Source organism: Empidonax traillii, unplaced genomic scaffold (genome assembly GCF_003031625.1).
Source record: "Empidonax traillii isolate 1590-97213 ecotype Southwest subspecies unplaced genomic scaffold, ASM303162v1 scaffold1310:size247655, whole genome shotgun sequence".
Lineage (NCBI taxonomy): Eukaryota > Metazoa > Chordata > Aves > Passeriformes > Tyrannidae > Empidonax > Empidonax traillii.
This window is the reverse complement of record NW_020956503.1, coordinates 67,855-91,067: the sequence shown is the minus strand read 5'-3', so window position 1 is coordinate 91,067 and position 23,213 is coordinate 67,855. Positions and strand designations below refer to the sequence as shown.

The 23,213-nt window shown below is 36.6% G+C and overlaps 3 protein-coding genes across 5 annotated transcripts in view; 2 read left to right on the top strand and 1 right to left on the bottom strand.

Annotated features, from left to right (window-relative positions):
- Nucleotides 1-15,523, top strand: part of GPRC6A (G protein-coupled receptor class C group 6 member A) — a 30,065-nt gene extending 14,542 nt beyond the window's left edge. For all 3 annotated transcript variants that reach the window (XM_027906511.1, XM_027906509.1, XM_027906512.1), the window contains one exon: nt 15,512-15,523. The gene's annotated coding sequence lies outside the window, so the exon portion shown is untranslated. The remainder of the gene's footprint in view (nt 1-15,511) is intronic.
- On the top strand, nt 1,808-5,928 carry FAM162B (family with sequence similarity 162 member B). Its single transcript, XM_027906515.1, has 4 exons — nt 1,808-2,009; nt 2,153-2,264; nt 5,209-5,317; nt 5,545-5,928. Exons 1-4 carry the CDS (start codon nt 1,808-1,810, stop codon nt 5,641-5,643), a joined length of 522 nt encoding a protein of 173 aa, XP_027762316.1. The 3' UTR covers nt 5,644-5,928.
- Nucleotides 6,059-23,213, bottom strand: part of KPNA5 (karyopherin subunit alpha 5) — a 20,885-nt gene continuing 3,730 nt past the window's right edge. The window contains exons 3-14 of the mRNA XM_027906513.1: nt 21,712-21,813; nt 21,530-21,629; nt 20,686-20,780; nt 19,731-19,862; nt 19,376-19,464; nt 18,230-18,329; nt 16,481-16,644; nt 15,322-15,400; nt 14,371-14,496; nt 13,183-13,310; nt 11,443-11,621; nt 6,059-9,752 (exon numbers count right to left, since the gene is read on the bottom strand). Of these exons, the coding sequence (XP_027762314.1) occupies nt 9,565-9,752; nt 11,443-11,621; nt 13,183-13,310; nt 14,371-14,496; nt 15,322-15,400; nt 16,481-16,644; nt 18,230-18,329; nt 19,376-19,464; nt 19,731-19,862; nt 20,686-20,780; nt 21,530-21,629; nt 21,712-21,813 (1,482 nt within the window). The 3' untranslated portion in view covers nt 6,059-9,564. The remainder of the gene's footprint in view (nt 9,753-11,442; nt 11,622-13,182; nt 13,311-14,370; nt 14,497-15,321; nt 15,401-16,480; nt 16,645-18,229; nt 18,330-19,375; nt 19,465-19,730; nt 19,863-20,685; nt 20,781-21,529; nt 21,630-21,711; nt 21,814-23,213) is intronic.

Here is a 23,213-nt window from a genome sequence, read left to right as displayed (position 1 = left end):
CCAACAATAAGGACATACTTTAATGATTTTGGAATAAAACTGTACATGTATAGATAAGAAAACATCAGCATAGGACTACTTACTGAAAAGAAAGTACTTTTTTTAATGTCTTTCCAGAGTCAAATGTTGTTCAAATGACATTTTAAAAAAAGTTCTAATATCAAGGTTGTTAGAACTCACTTTGGTGAAACCAGTTTCTGATTTCCTATACCCAACAATTTGCTTTCAGAAAAAGATGCTTACCTCTGGCTCTGCTCCTGAAAAAAGATAGCTGGAGGTTTTGGCTGCAAACAGTTCAATACTCCTCATTTGTGCTGTCATGCTGAGCACAGGACTGTGTAGCTGTTGCTGGGCAGTGATTCTCCCTGAGGAGCAAGACTTCCTCTGCTCCTCAGCAGTCATTCTGGCTTTGGTTGGTGCACGTAAAATCTTCCACTGTTTGGTGCCTCAGACATAATTCTGTTGAGACCCTGTCTGACACTGTCACTGGTATCATGCTGACATGGGCTGTTGCTTACTAAATATGTATTCTGGGCTGACAATCTTTTTGTTCAAGGATATGTTCATACTGAAATTTATTTGTTTGTGCTTTTTTGTTTTGTTTTGCCTTAGTTGTTTGTTTTTTTTTTTAATAAAGGCTTAAATTGACTAGGACATGAAAGCAAAAAAAGAAAAAAGGTTTTTAATTGAAGTAAAGGGAAAAGTATATGATGAGAATCGATATGTTTGAACCTTCTGAAAGCAGTAAAATGACAGAAGCCTGGACGTGGGCATCTGTGTTACAGAACTTGAATCCACCTTGCTCTGAAACGTAGAATCGTAAAATGGTTTGCATTGGAAGGGACCTTAAAGATCTCTACAGAGTTCTCTACAGGACCTTAAAGAACTCTACAGAGTTCCAGCCCTTCCCTGCCATGGGCAGAGACACCTTCCACTAGACCAGGTTGCTCAATGCCCCATCCCACCCGCCAGGGATGGGTCATCCACAACTTCTCTGGGCAACCTGTGCCAGGGCCTCACCAACCTCACAGGAAAGAATTTCTTCCTAATCTAAACCTACGTTTTTTCAACTTAAAGCCATTACTCCTTGCAAAAGGAGTATAGGAATCACTACATGCCCTTGTACAAAGACTCTCTCCAGCTCTCTTGAGGGCTTCCTTTAGTTATTGGAAGGCTGCTTTAAGGTCTCCTGGGAACTTCTCCAGGCTGAACAACCCCAGCTCTCTCTACCTGTCTTCATGGGAGAGGTACTCCAGCCGTCTGGTCATCTTTGTGGCCCTTCTCTGGACTCACTCCAGCAGGTCCACGTTCTGACACGAAGGTGAACTACTGTGGCTGTTTCTTTAGCCGAATTTTGACTTGAAGGCTGACCTTTCCGCTCCGGACTTGCAGCCCTTGAGCGAGGCAGGTGAGCAGGATGCTTTCTCCGGAGGACCGATCCCCGCCGTGCAGGCGGCCATCCCGCCTCTCCTCGCCTCGCGCCCGGGCGCGGCTGGAAGGGTCCGCGGGGCGGGGCGGGGCCGGGCGGGGCCGGGATAGAGATCGAGACCGGGACTGGGGCCACTCCCGTCGAGGCAGAGGATCCCGTCGAGGCAGAGGGTAGCGCCGCTCCTCGCCGCCCTGGCCATGCTGCCGGCGCTTCTCCGCCCCGGGCGGCTGCTGTCCGCCGCTCCGCTCCGCCCGCCCGCCCCGCGGGGAGCCGCCGCCGCCGGGGAGCCCGCCCGGAGCCCGGGCACAGCCCGCGGTAAGGGGGAAGCGGAGCTGAGGGGCACCGGCTCCGCGGCAGCGCCTCGGGGCTGACGAGGAGATGTGCGGGCGGCCCGGGGCCGGGGCCGAGCGGGGCAGAGCTTCCCGGTGGTGCGGCCCGCGGGTGGCACGGCAGCTCGGGTGGTCTCGAGTGCTCTCCTGCTGGCTCAGGTACCCCGCGGGCGGCGGGGCGTCGAACCAGACCCGCAGGAACACTCATTGCATGCGGGGGTGTCCCCGAGACCCCGCAGAGGTCACTCTGCGTATGCGAGACCTGAAGGTCTAATCCCTGGGTTGCTCTTCCAACGACCAGGACGGTCAGGGTTTTCCTCTTCCACCGCTACTGGCAGATATCATTCACTCTTAGTACATGGTTTGACGAAGTGTTTTTTTCCAAATCTTTAAGCTGAGCAGGCTCACAAGGTGGTTGCAAGTTACAAACCTTCGAAGTTTGACAAAAAAATCCTCATCTGGACTGGACGTTTCAAGACAGAAGAGGAGATTCCTCTGAGAATCCCGTAAGTATACTGCCCTTGTCCGAGGGGAACATGGAGATGAAGGTAAAGCAATGGCCTTGATTCTGATCTACAGCTTTTCTACTGAGTTTAAAACAGTCGGTTTTTCAGCGCTGAAGACTTGGAAACAAATTAGAGGGCAAGAGAATTTCCTGTCCTGGTTAGAGGTTAAGATGAGAAAATGTTCTTTTCTGGAGTCCCCAGAGTCTGGGATAAGAACTGGATCCATCTGAGTAGACAGCCTTGGTTACATTTATGTACTGGCTTGTTTGTTTTGCTTATTCCTAACGTGCAATTGGAGAAGGATGTTATTGGTAAACAATAATTTCTGTTTATAGCTCCCATAAACAGTTCTGAGGGAGCTGGCTGTTACTGAATAATTACATAAATATTTATTATTATCATTATCATTACCATTATTATTGAATTTGAGGAAAACATATGGAAGTAAATTTCAAGAGGAGCATTCCTCACCAAGGAAAATAGAGTACTTAACATAGACTTAATTGCCCATTTTTGTTGACCCGCTGGACTAGATGACCTTTGAAGGTTCCTTCCCACCCAAACCTGACTCTGTGGTTCTTTGACTTGCTGAAAGTTAGCATCGCCCAAAGGAATCAGCCACTAAACACATGAAACCCTTCTAATGCCAATTGCTGCCTTTTCTTAGGATGTTAGTGTGTTAGGCATCTCTCTCCAGGACACTACGTTTTATCATCACAGCACATCCCTGTCTTTGGTGACATGTTGAGAATAAGCAGCATGCAGAGCTGTGTAACACAGGTGCATCCTCTGCCTGCTCCTGTTGGTTCCTGGCAGTTTCACTGTTGTTTGCTGAGCTGGACAGTGGCTTTCTGAACAGTCTAACCTCTCTAGCCTGTGTTAGTCTCATCATCTTCCCCTAGAGAAAGGTTCAGACAGGTCTCAGAAGCTGTAAATGCTATTCAAGTCATCCGTAGGTGTTTATAAAGACACGTTGCATTTGCCAGTCCATACACATACACATACACATACACACAAATCACTCATTTCTGTGCCGTAGCTGGCCTGGCAAGCTCATGTTACCACCTTGTGCTTCCTGGGTGAGTAAAATCTTTTTACAACTGTAAGATCGTAAGTATATACTAGAAGTAGCTAATTGTGCTACATTGAAGCTAAACTGTGACACTGTTTGACTGCTGTTTAAAAGAAAAAAGAATTGCAAGATATTGCTTCCTATGAACACAATCTAGCTGCTGAAGATCGTTTGTACTAAAGAACAAATCTGCAGTCCTTATTCGAGGTTGTTATGTTTTTATTTTGGTGGGTTTTTCTTGCTTGCTTGTTTGTTTGTTTTTAAAAACAGTTGTCACTGACTTCAGCAGAGATTTACCCCGAGTCTTGATTAAGGATTGAGTGGCAAAGGCTGTAATGTGCAATTAGGGAAGAAAATTGTAAGGTCTGTTTTCCTTAAAGCAGAAGAAGTGAAAATCTGCTTCAGAAGAGCTTCAATTAGTGCATTGTGAAATATGATTAGGCTAATACACCACACTAATAACATTTATGCTTTTGCTGCTACAAATGGATTATTGGATTAATAATTTTATGTGCTAGGTCTGACATGTGGTCTGCTTTGAAGATGATTTTTGCCATTGTACAAAACAGAAGCAGTTACTTAGAACTGCAGGCACTGTCAGTCACCTGCAAGGAACACAATGTGCATGTGTGCTCCTGTGTGTCTTGGCAAGGAGGGGGGCAGTACAGCATTGCCATTCCGAGGATTTGCCCTATTCCATTGCGTTAAACCTTAGAGAGAAGCACCACAGACCTCAGCCTTGGTACAGGCTTTCATGGGCAGAACTTCCACTGTAAAACTCCAGCTCTGCCCAATTCCACCACATTAACTCTTTAAAGTAAAGCTAAAGGTTCTTCATGGGAAAGACATCATTACACAATCTTCACTTACATCAAAAAATCAGTTTTTAAAACTTTTTACATATATAGTTGTGGCTTTATACATACATATTTATATTCTTTATCTTACAAATATATCCATCCATCTATACATATATAAAGCATACCCATGATGATTTATGAAAGGAAAATGGTGCACAGCCAGCATTATTATTATGAACATCTTAAAAACATCCTAAAAACCCATTCAACTGTACATGTCTGACTTGGAAAAAAGACTGAAAGTTTTGGGACAATTTCCTGTACTGCTGTTTCTGAGCAGGCTGCTCAGAGCAGAGGAGGGTGGAAATGGGAGCTGCACCAACACAGGTTGCTGGGCTATACACCTCTCTTGCAGCAACTACTGCCATAGGGCAGAAGGTCTCACTACTTCTGCCTTTGATGACCTGCAAAAATAATCATGTAGATTGTTCCTGTGAGAGTGATGTGACTGACATCAGCTGCCCATGAGGCTGCTGCTTTAATAGAAAACTAAAACCTCTAACTCATAGCAGTACAAACTCTGCTTTAATCCAATCCATGTACTTAAGGTCCATAGCCTCCAGGACACCACTTAAACAGCTTAGATATGACAGTAATTGATTTCTAAAGTTAATTTTGGATAAAAGCACTTTGCTTTCATCCCATCAGGTTGACACCACATATACTTCTTCATCTGTTTAAAATAGATTAACCCCTTCATTTTCCCTTGTTTAAACAGAGGTTAAGGTATGATTTCTGGTGTATTCATTTAAATGCAAATATTTATTGCCTGAGCACCTTTTTTCAGCTTAAAAAAAAAAAAAAAAATCAGCCTAAATCCATTAAATGTTGCTTTTCCATGGGAAATGGATTAGGGTCAGAAAATGGGTGGTACGTAACCAACCACAGCAAGCTGAAGATGCTTGTTTCAGAAGCTAATTTTTATTTCAGTTGTGATGTTATGTGTGTGATGCTTTGAAGAATAGATACTTTACTGTTTTGTAATGATTCAATTCAACGACTTTAATTGCAGGCCAGAGATGCTAGACAAGGCAAGAAACAAAGCTCGAGTGAAAGCTTGTTACATCATGATTGGACTCTCAATTGTTGCCTGCTTTGCAGTAATTGCTTCAGCTAAGAAGGTGAGTATGGCCATGTAGCATACTTTCAAATTATGGAATTCTGTGAAAAGTAGACTAACCTGCACCAGGAGCAGCAGCTTACACCTATACAAGTTTTAGCTGACCTGGTCTCTGCCAGCTCACACTGTACAAGTAGTTGCTGTCCCTTCCTGAGGTTGGGTAGCTTTGCTGTAGGTACATTGTTACTCCTACTACCCTACCCTTCAGAAGATGTTTTACTTCCACAGGCTGCTGCAAGGCATGAGTCCCTAACAAGCTGGAACTTGGCGAAGAAGGCCAAGTGGCGGAAGGAGGCTGCGCTAGCCGCGGAGTCAAAGGCAAAGTAACTTCATATGAAATGCCAAATGCCCTTCTAGGAGCCAATTTAACTGTTGCTGAGAGTGATTAGTGAGTGTCACCCATAAATGGACAATAGTATGCACACAGAGTAAGGGTAGTTACGGCATCACAAAAAAAAAAGAGAGGGTCTCTTTTATTAGGGGGATATCTGGTGTAAGTGTTGCATATAGTTAAAACTAGTTAGAATATTTTGCATATGCTTGCTTAAAAGCAGTCATTCATTTTAAAGGAGATGAGGTAGTTTCGTAACAATATCAGGCATCTTTGGTTAGATAATGCCTAGTTTTTCAGCACACAAATCAGCCAGTTTTAACTCACTTGCATCAGTGCTGTAGTCAAAAGGCTTTTTGCTTTTCCAGTTTAAGAAGAACTTATTGAACCACTAAATAAATACAATAAACATCTGTAAAATAGGTTTTATTGGTTTCTGTACGGTATTTGGAGATTTAACATTCCCTAATATTGCATACTACTCATATGTGTTCTGTTACAGTAATGGGCCTTTGGCCTGGATTTAAAGATGCACTATTGTTATCTGAAGTTAATATAGGTTATGTAGTTTCCACACATTATATGAAGACATTGTGCCATAAGTTACTGAAATTTCTCATTTTGGATTTCAGTGAACTCTTAAAAGTCACAGCTGAAGTTCATATATCCATTTTCACACCCATTACAACAATCCTCAGTTGTACAACAATTTAATAATTTTAAACCAACGGAGAAATAACCACAGAGGAAAGACAATAGTGCATCTTTACTATTTTCTTAAAGACAGGTCTAACAATAAATAGTTTCCAGTTGCAAACTTGTTCTACAGCGAACATTTCTGTGCCAACATTATCACTATTTTCTGATTGCTGCTAGCAACAGTGTTTAAAGCAAATACTAGAAAATTAAAAAGCTGTATGAACCAGTCCTTAGACAAAAGTGCAATGACAAAAAAATTAGATATGATTCAGTGTAACAAGAGGAGGGAACTAATAAAAAAAATCTTATGCTCTGCATAGTTGCATAGATTAGCTAGTTAGTATTCACATTTAAACAGAACAAATGGTACCCTTTTAATAAAACCAAAACCCTTTATTTTTAAACAGACTTTGTAACTGATGGGGGACTTCAGATTCCGTATTAGATAGCAAACTTTAAGAGACTTTCATATCAACATTTTATTTTGTTTTTCTCTCCATATCGGTTTCATCTGTTTAGGCAACATCATCATAGTCATGCCCCCACCTGCAAATGAGTACAATAGAGCTGACTTTAAGTCATAATCTCTGATTTTATATTGTTCATTTATGTGCTTTTAACAAAGTATGATGTAAATCCAGTGATAAAATAGGAGAGGCCATCCTGTATATTTATCCTTTAAAGGATTTTCATGATTATTTTTTAACAATTTAAGGGTAAACCAAATGTTGACTTTAAATAATGGTTTTCATTATCCAAAGTTCACTGATTTTAGTTCCCTTTTAAACTGTTCCATTTAAGTGTATCAGAGGCATGAAATACAGTTTATCTAAATGTGTAAAGTACAGTCACTAACTGTTCACACATATAGAATAATACATCCACACAACTGAAGATATTCCTTCCAAACAAGTAGAATACTTTAAATGTCCCCTCTTTTCTTCATTTTCAAGTCTTTCAATCAAGACTTTCAGAGCTCAGATTTGGTTTAAATTAGAGAGGTGTATAAATGTAATTTTTACAGGGTTCTTCAAATAAAAAGCAGGCACAGCTGGTTGTTATCAAAACAAGGTTGTTAGAAACAAAGAAATACCCTGTTACCTGAATAATTTTCTTACACTAGAACAATATTGAAATTCAGCATTTGCTACTAATCTTGGTAGATTTCCATGATTGTTACCCTGTAGTTTGATAGATGGGGGGGTGAAAGGGAGAGCACGTTAAAGAAGGAAGGTTAGTGTATGAAAACCTAAAACTATGAGAGTAAAAAGGGCATAAGTACAATCAATTAACATTATATGAAAGTTTGGCAGCTGTACTCAGTATTATCACACTATTCAAAACTGTTGTATGCTGTACAAATCTAGGTTAAAGTGTCATTTGCTAAAATATCTCATTATTCAGAGTTCATAAAGTAACAGCACTCCTATATACACTTCTTACACTTCTATCTTCCACTAAAAAGACTTCAAAGGGAGGTTTCTTCCCTCCCAGTTATATCTTAGTCAAAACTGACCATAATCTTATAAAATCCACTTCAAGTCCCACATTCAATTACAATATAGAATATATTGCTGTAACATCAAAGTGAAACATCTTAGAATCTTAACTTGCATGTAAAAAAAAATTCTAAATATAAAATGGTACTGTAAATGATACCACCTTTAACCTGTATTTTTCAGTGCATTAAAACATTGTTTAGTGATAAGCACAGTGCCATGGGTGAGTGATTTGAAGTTCAAACTGCAGCTTTTTCTGAAGCATGAAATGCTCTCATACGTCAAGGATTTCACTTAACCCAGGAATTTGATGTTAATACATTAATTACAGGTAAAAAAAATAGCAATACTTCAGAGATAACCCAAAGTATTGATTTCTCCAAACGATAGATACTGCTAATACACGAGAAACACTATTTATATGCAAGTTGAAGCAGAGCATACATTTTTCTGTATTCAAAACTGTTAACATAAAATATTAGAATTCTATTTCTTTTAGTGTTTAACAGCAAACACTGTATATTGTAGAGCCTAAATATTTAGATGACAATAACTTCTAGTTAGTTTTGGTGTCCACATACTTAATGCTATTTACAGTACAACAAACTTTTCCTTCCACTGGAAAGGAGTGATTCACTATTCATTCTTCACTGCAGTATTTCTATTGTCTTACCATAAGAAAACTGAATTCATTAACTTAAGGAACAATTCAAGAGGCGGTAACATATTTGGTCAAAAAACAACACCTACTGTCTAAACTTTTAAGAAGCTACTGTACTAGAAAAATGCAAACAATGTTTCTCAAACTAAAGTGGTGTTACCACATTTTGACAGAAGACAGCTGTAAACCATCTGCTTGGTAATTTGTGCAAATCACCATCTCTGTCATTCATAATTGCAGCATTCTTGTGGTAACTACAGCAACTACTTCCACTGCAAAGTACTGCAGTTGTGGCTGCCTTGCATTTATCAGCATTCATTACAGAGCCAACATCAAATGACCAGCAAGCTCTCTGCTGATTCCAATTTGGAGACTTCTGAAATAGTCTTCTTCCCACATAATTCAGAAAAAACCTTTTCATATATTCGGTATCATATCAGGTAATTAGCATTATATACGTATATCTATTATGTCTTTAAATACATTTTATAAATAAACTTCAACAGTGTGTTGTAAAGTAAGTAATGCATAAAAGTTTCACAATTTAAATAAATATTTTTCACATTCCAATTCAGCTTCTTACAAGCTCTTCTTTATTTCATGCCTTGGTTTTGAAGCAATGTTTCTGCTTCAATACAAGAGGTAGATTTGATAGAGACTGGGCAAGTCAAGCTTACTGCCAAAAATGCAACTGTCAGTAACTGTATTGCTGATATGAAGTTTGAGACTACATGAAAAATTCAGAACCACTACCTAAAATCCTACCAAGTCTTAGCTTAACAGCTCTTGTTAAATCACATTTAATGCTTTTAGACATGATTACTCACAGTTGTTTTCTGTACATAGGAGATAATGAAAAACACAAATACAAAACAGAGAACAGTTGTCTCTAACACAATATATGAAAGTGCATGAGTTGTTTCTTCATCTATTTCTGCAAAACATATTCAGCTTTTCCTCTAACTTTGGCCAGGAAGAAAAGACCTCTGAGAAAAAAAAGCAAACCAAAACCCAAACCGTACAAGTGTTTAAATTTTATGCTTATTCACTTCAGTAGTTCAGAGCTGGAAACCCTCCATCGGAGCCTCCTGCTGTTGAAACACAAACTGCTGCTGACTTTCATCCACCTGAGGTGCAATACTTGAGTCCTCTTCTTCAACACCAAAATAATGTTCTATAAGTTCAAAAGCCTTTTGATAGATCTCTTGGTTTTCATGCCTCTGAAGAAATTCAATTTTATCAAGTCCTAAATTTGAAAGAAAAAACATTTTCAAAAATCTAATTGCTTAAATGAATGATGATTTCAAAGAGAAACAGCTTACAGTATAGTGGTACTTCTTAGATAAAAAAATGCAAAACCAAGTCACCTCAATTCATTCAGTATCATTGATTGGTAATTTCCTAACCCACGTATTTCTACTTCATTTTCTGCTGTCCAAATCAATTTTAAAACTATGCTAAAAGCATATCAGTTAAACTGGGAAGGAGGCTGTAGTATCTTCAAAGAAATACGCCATGCCTATAAAAACATTGAATGTGTATAGAATTAGGACAGCATAAAACTGTTTGCTATAGCAATTTCTCATATGTCAATTTCTTTTCTTTTACTCTTTCCCCAACTCTAAATTCTATCTCCTATTATGGAGTCATCACTGGCACAGTCTGGTATCTTTTTTCAAATTTAACTGTGAGATTTGAAGATATTACCTTTCCAAGGGCTTATTGTTTGCAAACTTGAGGATGTAACCTCTGCTTTGTTGGCTGAATTAAGTCTTTGGCAGTCAGTTAGGTTGATACAAAATTGCTGGTTAGCTATTTTAAATAATTCAGTTTTCACTTAATTTGGATTAAGGCCAAGATAAAGGCCTCAGTTAAGAGGCTAAAGCAGTGAGGGTGATATAATAAGCTATTTTGCCTTCTTGAACTTATACTCTGCAGCTTCAGCAGCCTACGGTTAAGTAGTAAGGGAAAACAGACAACCTAGATATTCAACAGTTAAAATTATGAACGAACTCAAAATCTAGAACAGAATAAATTCCGATAAAGTATTCAGTACTTATTCCTCTTAAACATTAAATTGAAAAGTTCTTCAACTATGCACTTGATTTTAGAAATTAAACTCTGTAACAGGCAATTCAGATTCAAAGACTGCTTTACAGAAAAGTCAGTACTATCTAATCACATATAATGTGGTCAACTAGAACTGTTACTAGCAGTTTCTGAAATACAAATGTCTGCCAGTTTTGCTATGTCAGAGCTACAAAAAATAAATCTCCATAAATAATGCCATTTCATTATAAGTCAATTTTAACACTGATTTTGTTAAATCAAAAGCCTCCAGTCTTGGAATTCCACAAATTAGTTTTGACAGTCTGCCTTTAAAACATAGTTTAATTCAATAACTTCTATAAGAAGAACAAAATACTTTCACAAGGGAAAACTTGCTCAGTTTTATAATCTGAAGTTGATTTTGCTGTTACTGATATTCACTATGCTAAAAAGTGATCCAACTTCGGGAATCAGTAAAACAAACCCTGATTTTGCATCCCTATTGGTAATGACATTGTACCAGACAGGACTAATAAAGTTATAAAGTATTAAAATTTATAAAAATTATATTTAGGAATGGCTGATAAACTTATGCAAAGCATGACTCCAATAGACTAGGACATCTGCATTAAATACTTCTGAGAATGTTTCTCTAGAGGAACATTTCATAAACTGACTACAGATAAACACCCAGATGTTTTCTGTATTTAACAATTTTTCCCACCATGTTACGTTACTTCATTTATGATACCTTATGTCTCCTTATGCTTGAAGTAATTCTTGTAATAAACTTACCTACAAATTTCAAAATTACTCACAATGGTTTTATCTTTACAGTCTGGAATAAAGAAGTTCAGGTATGTAGTTTTACAAAAGTATTTTCTTACCATACGCTTCCTCTATTAGGGCACAATAAGGATTAATGCCCATTCCATTTTGTTTAGATTCTTGTTCTCCAAGACGCAGAATATTTTCAAGTCCATTTAAAGCCACCTGTACTATTTTTGAATCCATCACGGTGAGGAGGTCACAAAGAGGCTTCGTACAACCTAGTGCTACCAAATACCTTCACAACAGAAGAAAAACAGAGGGAAGGGGAAAGAAGAACTGATAATCCAGCACATTTATTCTGACATGACAGTCTACTACTATTGATAAAAAAGGTGGCTGAAAGAAAAGAATTCCTAAAACATGCAACACAAAGATAAGCTTAGCCTGAAATGGAATAAATACAACAATTCATCTTAATAAGAAAATTTAATGTGTGTATTCCTAATTGGAGTGTGGAATCTGTAGTCTTTTCACTTATGATCTTCAGATGGGTTTAACTGAATACAAGAGAAAAAGTTTTAGCTAGAAGTTCTTTTCTCAGGAAGCTGAAATTTTGTAGTAGTAAAAATATCAAGTAAAACACCTTAGATACACTTAAGAACATTGGACACTGCTCTCTGCTAACACAGTCCACACTAGTAGCCCATGAAGATATCAGCATCACTTACAATAAAGAGAAAGACATAATTATAAAGAAAAAAATAATGGGATTCTGAGTATCTCATTCCCTTTGCAAGTTTGAACAAAATTGTGTATGAACTTCAGGAAGTCATAACCTGTGTCCTCGTTTCCAGTGTAAGTAAACTGAAGACACTAATGTTTGCCCAAATATAGTTTATTTATATTTATATTTATCACGACACTGATAATATAACTATTTTTGGTGAGAAACTATTTTTGTGGTATTTCATGCACATTAACTATGTGTAGAACAGTAAATATTTGAAGATCCTAAATTAAAATTAATTTTTAAATGCTAAATATTAAGATTATACAAGCAATTAAATTTAAAAAAAAAAAAAAAAAAAAACCAACACACTTTCCTTACCTCTGATAACATTAGTGGTTATAAGAAAACTAGGATTATTTACATTTTAAATAAATGAATATGCACTTATTGCAACAGAACTCCCAAATATGCTGGAAGAGTTATCACACCATTTTCAGTTTTGGTTTCCAAGTAATACAGTAATTTATAAATCAATTTATCAATTACTGATTCAATGTGATGATTATGCTGACAGTATTCAGAGAAATCAGAGAGTATTTTATTCTGGCAATTCAAGAAGTCCTATCTTTGCAGCCTATAATACCTACTGACACTAAAATTTTAAACTCAGCTCTGAAAAAGGAGTTCAGATATCTGCTTTAAAATAATACTGATAGTGAGTTTAAAATACAAGAAGACGACACTAAAATTCCTGAAGTCTCTCCACAAATACACAATCACACTGCATAAGTTTTCTAAACAACTCTCCCAAAGTTTTCCATTTTCAAACACTGAAACCATTCATTAACTGTTCCAATTGTCTTTGGCAATGTAATATCAGCTCTGGAAGATAACCCCATGAAAGCCTGAGGTGTAAAACTACTGAAACAATGCAGTATTGGTCAATTTATTAAGTTTGCTGCATGTATTCCCCTCATTTTTCTGAATTTCTATGTTTAGTCCCTGTACAGCTTCAAGAATTCAGGTTATGATTTTCTTGCTATGATTGTCAAGATTCAAATCCAGAAATCCAAATGCCCTAGAGAAGATACTTAGGCAGAGAAAATAGTAACATACACAAACTCACCTGATCTGTTCAGGGGTTCCTCCTGATGTTGCATTAGTTATGGCCCATGCTGCTTCTTTTCTGGTGCGAAATTCGGCTTTTTGAAGAATTTCAATCAGTATTGGAAAAATATTTGCATCTATAACAGCCTAAGAGATGAAATTGCAGTATTTTATGACAATTAATAGGGATTTCAGAATACTAATAACCTTAAGTACAAGAGTTAGCGACATCTGCTGATACAAAAGCAAATAATATTTTGTTCGAAGGTGCCACACAAACTAGAAATGCTAAACTGAAATTCAGAACTATTCTGACATTGCACTGCAGCAGCCATCAGAATAGCTTCTTTTTCTGAATGGCTGCTGATGGTGGACAGAACTCTGCTTACTGGATTGGTCCATTTAAAAATCATAAAACACACCCTCGGTTTTTGAACTGAAGAGCAAGCCTTGGAACAAAATATCACTTTTAGTTTTGAGGTCTCCATAGAGAGACTATGTTTGTAATTGGATAACATATTTTAAGTTACATCAAGAAGTACCATTTTCATCTCTGATTGATGTAGAAGGGGAAAAAAAATCATAATGAAATATGTCCCAATTCAGAATTCTCATTTTTATTGATCAGAACCATTTCTAAGTTAGCTGTGGACACCTGGAACAATAGTCAGGATTTTAGTAATTTCCACAAAAATACAACTCAGCATGATAAAAATTACACAGGTTTTTTTATCAAAAAAAAATGTTCAACATTCCAAACTGGTCCACTTTTCACTGGACAAATTTATGCAAGATGCTTTGTTTCAACTTTTAAAAGAAGAAAAGTTCCTTATTACTTTAATACATATATTGCAATGCAGAATAAAATTATCTAGAATGTAGCAGATGATGCCCCCACAAGGAAAAATGTAACTCTTCATATCAGATCTAAGAGAAGTATCCTTTTGTTTGTTCTATAAGCATAAGTCAAATCCCTTTGAGAGAAATTTACCAGCTTCACTAGTACAAATCTTGACAGCTATTTTTCTTTAAAATAGTATTTCAAAATGTAGAAGAAAATATTTAGGTTAGGTTAAATTACAGAAACGACTACAACAAATAATGTGGAGTCAATGCAGTACCTACTTAATTGTCCTTGTGAAGGAAAATCAGATGAAGTAGTAAAATGCAAACAAAACCAATCAAGCAACAAATTCACAGGCTTTACCTGAATCTGAGCTCTGTTTCCTGCAGTTATATTAGAAACAGTCCAGCATGCTTCTTTTCTAATGGATTCCTTGGGACTACTAAGCAAGTGCAAGAGACAGGGTAATGCAGAGCAGTTTAGAATCACCTAAAATAATTTGAGAATTGAAAATTGGGTTGCACAATATACATATATACATATTTTAAAAAAGAGTATTTTAGGGACGACTTCAAAAGATTTTGCAACATGTTTATATTATATAAAGTATCATAGACAACATCCTTCAAAATTTAGGTGTTCAATGCTCTAGTGTGTGAACTGACAATCCAGCAATTTCAAAGAATTTGCCTTCTTTTAAGTTCAGACCAAAAGACAACAGCAAGACTGAATTAGGCTGCTCAAGGTAGTAACTGAGTAACTCAAAATAACTGAGAAGTATATATCTAATTTGTTGGTGGTCTTTTTTAAGAGACAAAGGTTTTCTTTTTAAAGCAGGACCTGACTTGATATTTTCTGCATTGCTTCAAACTCAATTACATTGCATGAAATTCAAAAAAATAAATCTTTAGAACAAGTTACATCAGTAAGACTACTGTATACAAATTCATAGACAAATCGTGTATCACAAATGCTTACAAGTGAAAACTCTGACTGTCATTAAAGATTGAAAAAAGGGGAACCATAATAACTAACTGAACCCCCAGTAAGGAGGGGAAAAAAAGATGGGAAACAACAGTCAAAGTACCACACAAGAAGAAAGCAATCCACTACCTACAATGCTGTAAAAAACAAGTTCATTCTCGCATTAATTTCATATTGAAAATAGCAGCCCAAATTGTCAAAATAATGATAGATTTCTACAGAGCCTCTTTCAGTGACATATGCAGATATCCATATTGGACATGTATTTTGTCACAGTTTTTACAAAATTGTGCTGTGCCAAATAATTCTTTTTTAATCAACTAATCTTACCTGTGTCTGGATATCATCCCCAGTAACAATATTTCCAACTGCTCTTAATGCAGGGGATACCACCTTGTAATCATTATGCCTAGAGACAAATATTAAATTGGTTGATATTAATTTAATTGATTAATAATTGATTGATAAATATTGATTAATAAATATTGATTTAACACAAAGTATAATTTTGCATTTTCAGTGAACTATGGTTTCCTTCAGGTGCTAAATTTTTAGTTACAAAATAAATGCTACATTACTTACTACATCTCCTCCCTCTTTAGCCAAATTTGACTACTGCAAGCCCACAACTGAACTGCTGATTCAAGTAAAGGGCATCTCTATGGAACAACACAGAGCAATTTATCAGCCCAGCAGATCCATTTCACCAAGCTCAAATGTAATCAAATACAAGACTGGAACATACATCATTCCACATCCACAGAAACAAAAGGGGTGTTATTTGGTGTATACTAAAACTTAATAGCCTCCCTTTGTTCCTAGAAGCCAGTATACACGAAGTCCATGTTCAGTTGCCTGAGGTGTGGGGAAGGAAATGACTCACTTGTCCTGGAGTTTCTGTGGAAGAGAAGCTCACCTCTCCTGACAGCTATACAAGTGAGTTTTTCACAGGGAACTGTGCTGAGCTGTCAGTGCTGGGAACTACTATCCCTGACCCACTCTGCAGTCTGTGAACACAGGGATTTAGGCTTGCTTTCAAGAAAAATAATGAACCATAAACCAAATATATCGGAACAGTTCAAAAGTGGCTCAAGCCTGCCTCTGGACTTTGTTGAGTCCAAAAACTGTCTGTATTGTAATTATATCTCCTAAAAAGGAAAATACAACAGTGACATTGAAACAAAAATAAGATGAGAAATTAATTTCCAATTCAAGTTTGATCTTCAGTCTTTAACCTTCTATTCCTATATGTATATGAAATCCTGCATTAAATTTTAAAGAATATAAAGGAATACAGTAAAGAAAACTTTTTTTCACTGTCAGTCTCAGGAACAATCCCAGGAGCCGAGCAACCTAGCAAGCAGCTTAAAAGGTTTCGGACTGAATTCTTGTTCATTGCTTCTCACAAAAATAAAGACTTGAGGTGAGAAAACACAACTCAGTTTTAATATTAACAGCAAGAGGTCTATTTGGTGAAGAGAATACTTACATAAGCAGCTCTACCAATCTTCGACACACTCCAGAATCAATAACAGCTTGAATTTTATCATTGGGACCATCTGAAAGATACGAGAGGGCCCAGCAAGCATCTGCTAACACATCCGGGTCACTGCTGAACAACAGTCTTGATAAAACATTTAAGCAAGGAGCAACCTAGGTTAAAGGAAAATATTGCATAAAATTAGGTGTTCTGTATTTTTCAAGTTTCAGAGAACACTCTGCAAAGGCATAAAAGTGCAAAACTATTTACTGCCAAAGTACACGAGCTCTTTAATGAATCAGGACCTAGGTGGAACACTTTCTGATTAAACTAGGTATCAAATTCAAACAAACAGGCAAACTGGATAAATTCTGATTCGCAGCCTATTCATTTACAGATATTATACTAAATATATAATTGTTCAGCTTAAACAAAACACATCTGCTTCTACAGGTAACCAGGTGATCAGGAATTACTAATGCTTTTTTTAATCACTCAGGGAACCGAATTCCAAAGAAATAAAATTTTGGGGTTTTTATTGCCATTTTAGTAGGAGTATGGGCAGTTACTTGCAATAACCAACTAAGAGTAGTTCACAGAGGACCCAACACTCACCAAACCAATCAAACAAGCAATGTCTGATTTCAGTTCTCCCTACAGCTGTACTCTTTGGCCTTATCTCCAGTAACTTCCACAAAGACAAAGCCAAATAAACTAGACCATCTTCACACCATTTGGAAACTGACAGGTTTCTGCTGTACAGCTTGGGAATTTCATATTCTTTGCAGAACTTAATTTTTTACCTTATGTGGCTTATGCAAATTCAGCCTCCGTTACGTGTCCAACTGGCACTATTGCAAAGGGCAAAAAGCAAAAGGACCTATTTTTATCAGCAGCTGCCTGAAGGGCATCCTTTTCCTCTGAAGTTTTTTGTTCAAGCAGCAAGAAATCTTGTTGGTTTTTCTCTACCAGACCAAAATACTACTAAAAGATTTAACTTAGGCAGAGCAATTGTGAGGCAATTGATAAAGAGACATTAGAAATACCCCCTTTTTGTTATTATCTGTTCAAGAATTAAGTACCATTACTAACTCATGACGTAAACTCGTTCCAGATTAATGATTAATTAACCTCTCTTTTACCAGCACATCCAATGTTCAGGTTTTTTTATGTCACTAACCTTACCAGGAATTAATTTCATACTGAAAATAATAATCTACAACTCCTAGTAGCATCTACAGTGGTCCTGTCTTTATAACCACATACTAGTGAGAAGAGATAAAAAGGGGAGAGCATACAGGCAAATCACTCCTGTCACCGTACTCTGACGTAACTGCATCCGACAGAGCAGAAAACTCAAAATTTTAACCATGCAGCATGCACTCACAATCATAAAATACACAAAAAAAATTAAAGAAGCTTCAGTCATAACTCACATCCTCTAAAACAGTTCTGGCAAAAATACAGCCCCAAAGGGTTTGGTGCTGAATGTGTAATTTGTCCATCATTTCACACTAGTGAATGACTATCTGCATTTGACTAACTCTAGTTTCAAGTTATTAAGTGATGGAATTTTATTGTTAATAGGTGTCAAAGCAGATGATTTCTCCCAGATACAACAGATGGACAAAACTGTGTGAGGACATTAAAACATAAAAAGGAGTCCATATCCAGATTCAGAGATTGTTTGTTATAAAATATTACAAACATAAGTATTCTTTAGCTTTCTGATTTCTCAAAATTACTACTTTATTATACCTTACTGAAGTCTGGAGGTGGGTTCTTTCCTCTACAAAGATTTGAGAGAGCCCAAACTGCATTTCTAGTTGTTGTAAGACGATTCGAATTTGTTAACAGCCTGTGAAAGAGAGACAATAATAATAAAAATAGTAACTTCTTATTAAAAAGTTAAGTAATTTCATATCTATTATTACCAATAGTGCCTCAATCTGGAAGAGAAATCCTTTTACTGGGCACTAGTTTAAATTTAATTCTCTTCATAGCTTCAAGGCTGCAGCCTTACATTTACATTCTTAAAATCAACTGATGTTGAAATTAAATTTGATGGTTTCATTCAGAGAATGCAATTAATAATAATAAAAATAGTTCCATAAGAAAGTTAGATAGAACTTCAAAGGCTTTCTAAAAAAAATTAACACTTTACTGTTTTCACCAAACAGAACATGAAAGAATAAATACCTGAAAAATCAGGTTCACTTCCAGATATGTCTAAAACTGTTAATCCTTTAAACCTTTGATGAAGGTAATTACATTCTCCTCTGCTTTTTTAAGCTATTTTATGATTTCATTACTTTAAGAGGTAATAAACTGGACAAAATTTGTGTTGTGCATTTTCTTCCTTGTGATGAAGCTACCTTCCATACAATTGTAAGCCCATGTAAACAATGGAATGATACTCCTAATTAAGCGAAATCTTCCAGTGGAACACAGCTTGTGTAACAACTACTCTCTCAGCTCATCTCAACAAACAAATGGATAAATAGATGACTGGAGCTTGGAGCTATTGGACAAAGGTGGGGAAATCACTCTACTGCCCAGCCAGCTGGAAACACACAAGTGTGAATTAAATCATATTTTCCAGCCTATATATCCAGAAATCTGGTAACACAGAGTTCTGCATAACACAGACATTTCACACCTGTGAAATAACACTTCTCTCTTCTTGCAAACACTGGAACGCTTCCAGTCATGAACTAATTAATAAAAGATATGCACGAATCTCACACAATCCAAACCACTAGATTCATATCGATATAATAAAAAAAGGAGCATTCTCAATTTAGGAAAAAAAGCTTATATTCTTTTCAAATATATTTTAAGTTGAAGTTTTACAGTTATCTATACATGTATGCTATAGTTGCAGTACTAGTTTACAATACTTACTCCAAGAGGGGTGGTAATATTCCACAGTTCAAAACAAAGTCTCTGCATTCTGCATTATCACCAGCAATGTTCCCAAGAGCCCACACTGCCTTAAAAAGCAAAGCATTCCAGTGAATTTTTACATGCTTGCAAAACAACTTTTAGAAAATCTATACTTTCTACAGCAGATGTTATAGAATAGAAAAAAATCCATGAGGGAAAAAGTACACTGACAGTATATTTTTATCTTTCTGGAGACAGATCAACTGGTTAATAGGCAAATGCGGCTCAAAGCCTCTCTAACCCCACACACCCCAAAAAAGACATTCATAAAGGAATTTTAAGGAATTATAAAACTCCTCAAGAAAACACTTACCTGCTCCTGTACATCTTCATGTTCCGAACTAAGCAACTTAATAAAAATGGGAACAGCTCCAGTTTCAATTACAACTTTGGTGTGTAAGAAAGTTCCAGATGCTATGTTTGTCAAGGCCCAAGCTGCTTCAAACTGTTGAGGAGCACAAAGACACCCATGTTAAAACACTCAGCAGTAAAACTTAAATTTATGTAATACAGTTTGACATCAGAGCTACAGAGGTTAATTTTCCAAATTTTTTCCTAGGACACTGAAATGCAATTACTATTAGAGTACTTTCTATTCAGTAACATACTTGGCACTGACAAAAACTCTGTTTAGTAAGAACCATCAGTAGCTCCATTACTTTTATGTTTTGGCTTACAGCACTAACTGTAAGAAAAATTTCAAATCACTATTAAATAGTAAAAATCCCTTTTGTTTACTCTATATTAAGTTCATTCTTCTGGTACAAATGTCCACAAGGCCTAACTGCCATTCCCATGGGCAAGCAGACAGAACTCGTTACTCCTACCGCTAATTAGATATTTCACGAAGATTTTCTATTTCAAACAAGTCTTTCAGAAAATAATAAAAAATACAAGAAACTAGGATTTCGGTTGAAAAGTACTAAAAAAATATTCAACACAAACAAAATCTATTTTGCTCACACATCAGTGCTTATCCTTAATACATCACTCTGCAAATCCTCTTGAACACCTTCTGTTTCCAATACCCAACTATTTGTCCAGCTGAAAACATCACTCTAAAGCCTACTATGAAATTCACAAGAGTCTTACATTTTTAGCAGCAATACTTACACAATTTTAGCAGCAATAACTAAAATTTATGGCTTTAGCAGTTAAAAATAACTAAATTAAAAAAAAACCACCAGAACAACAGGTGCTTTCCAAAGCTCTTTTGCAAGGTTTATAAATCGCATTCCAAACCCCCAACCAATACCAGCCCAACTCACTTGCAGAGTGTAATTCTCACTCCTCTCTAGAAACTTCACAAATCTCTGTACTACTCCTGGTTTTTGTATGACTTCATCTATAGGTGGATTAGGCTCTAGGGAATAAAAACAAACTTATCTGTGTAAAAAGACCAAATAAGTTATTTTTTCAGTATGACATGAAACATGAATAAGATTTGCAGTTCTTATAATTTCATTCAACCATTTTATTTTCAAATGAAGATGTTACTTCTTTTGACTTGAGAAGACTCCAGGATCATCGCTATAGAGTGCTACAACTTAGTAAACACCCTATTCGGTATGATAATGGTAACACATACTATCCATTCACATGTTAGTAACACAAAACACTGTTCCTTCAACCAATAGCTCAGGACAGTGGAAGAGCAATTATGATTAGATATTATTTTAAATGACCAAGCACACCTTTCCTCTCATGCTATACAAATATCAGTATGTCTTACAGTCCCAACAAAAACAAGTTGCAAGTGTTCTTTGGCAGTCATGTAATTTTTCTCCCCTTGATTACAGAATAAGAATCATAAACTGAATCACTGCAACAATTACTACGTTGCTGTGCAGTTAGTTACTGCCCTGGACACCTCAATCAAAACATCCTTGTTTTTGTTACTTTGTCTGAAAGACTTAGCATTAGAATAATGAAGCTTTCTGTATTTAGCCATTAGGTCGGAACAGATTTGGCACAGTTTCTGTATAAACAGAACTAGAAGTTTCTGAAAGTTCTATTTTGAAGTTAAACATAACTAAAGGTCAACTGACGGTAAGTATAATTCATAATAACACAGAAAGAAGCAAAGAGAAAAATCAGGCAACATTTCCCTACCTTTAGATAGCAATTTTCTGAATTTCTGAGTTGCTGTGAGTTGTTGATCAGGATCATCCGAAAAAATCATCTGTACCATATCTACCGTAATAACTTCTTCCTAAAAACACAAGGAAGATTTCTTATGTCTAGTACTATGCACATTAATAGATAACATTCCAAGCACACTCTAAAGTGTTTACCTCTGGAATAGGTACAGTAGAGCTGACATCAGGATCCTGAATTGGACTTTCTACCATAGATTCTTCATTTCCCGGCAGAGAAACATTTCGGCGTTTAAACAGCTAAACAAAGGAGAAATTTTTAGGAGACATTAGAACTTACCGGAGAGTGGGTACTGGTGACATACACTTGAAGAAGTGCCTTCACCAATACCAGTCAAAGACTTTTAACTATTCACCTTCCTACCCATCCATGCAAAGGGAATCCTACCCAAAAGTTTAAACAGTAAAAAGGAGAAAAACACTGCTATGTCTGTATCTTGACAAACTGCACAGGAACACTTCAGATAGACATTTAAAAACTGAAGTTCTGATTAGTAATCAAAGATTCATAAATTTTTCCACATGCAAGAAAAAGAAGATACAGATCTTTTTACTTTGTTTCTTTTATCCCTTACAATTAGCTTTAATTTTTAAGCAGGAAACAGTATTCTACAGGCTACTTTCCCCTTTTTTTTCATTAATAGGCTAAAATCATCAACACATAGCCAATGTTTGTATTTCAGCACACTGCATTTCTCCCCTCAACTGCATTTCATAGACAGTTGCAGAAATATTAAACTGGAAACATTATTTTAATATAGCTAGAGAAAAAACAGCATAGCTTCAAGGTGAACTTTCAAACTATGTAACAATAGACATCCCTTTACAATTGGCTGCATGCACTGCCTATACTCAAAATACATACCTGCACTGTAGTATTTAATGAGTTATGTTTAATGAGCACCTCTTCATTTTCTGGCATACAAGCAAAACCTTCACACTGGCCTGTTCTCTTCCAGAAGCCAAACCTAAAGTTTTTATCTTTATTTCAGTACTACACTTACAGCTACTGTAATTAATAACTCAAAGCATATTATGTTGGTACCTTTAAACATAAACAATAAAATCTCGGTCCACTGACTAAGATGTCACCTGTAAACATAAGAATGAAACCACCTCCTGATGGTTTTGTCCTCTAGGTGTCTACAGGCCTAGCTTTCTACTGTTGTACACGTATAAAACTGCAGAAACAACTCCATGTTTACATCTAGCTCTGTTTCAAACAGGAACCTAAAACAAGGCATTCTCTCCCTTGTTCAACTCAAGGCATTATCCTGGGCATAATCCTGGACACAAAACAACTGCACTATCTGAATGTAAATAAGGTTTAACTCCATTTAAACCCACAAAGGAAGAAGAAACAACATTCCTCTTTTGGAATAGAAGACATTCTTTCTAGCACTTAACAAGGATGCAGAAGCTTTTGGTTGAAATGTATAAACTGTTATTGTTTGGTCTATCTACCACTTATAATTTCTTCTTGAACCAAAGCAGTCTCATCTCCCTGCTTGTTCTCCCCACTTCAGGAAGAGCTTAAAAACACCAGTCCAACAAACTAGGATCAAGAAGAACATAACAGTAGTCTCACTGTTACAACAGTCAGCATAGGAGAGGAATCACACATTGTTTTCATAATTTAT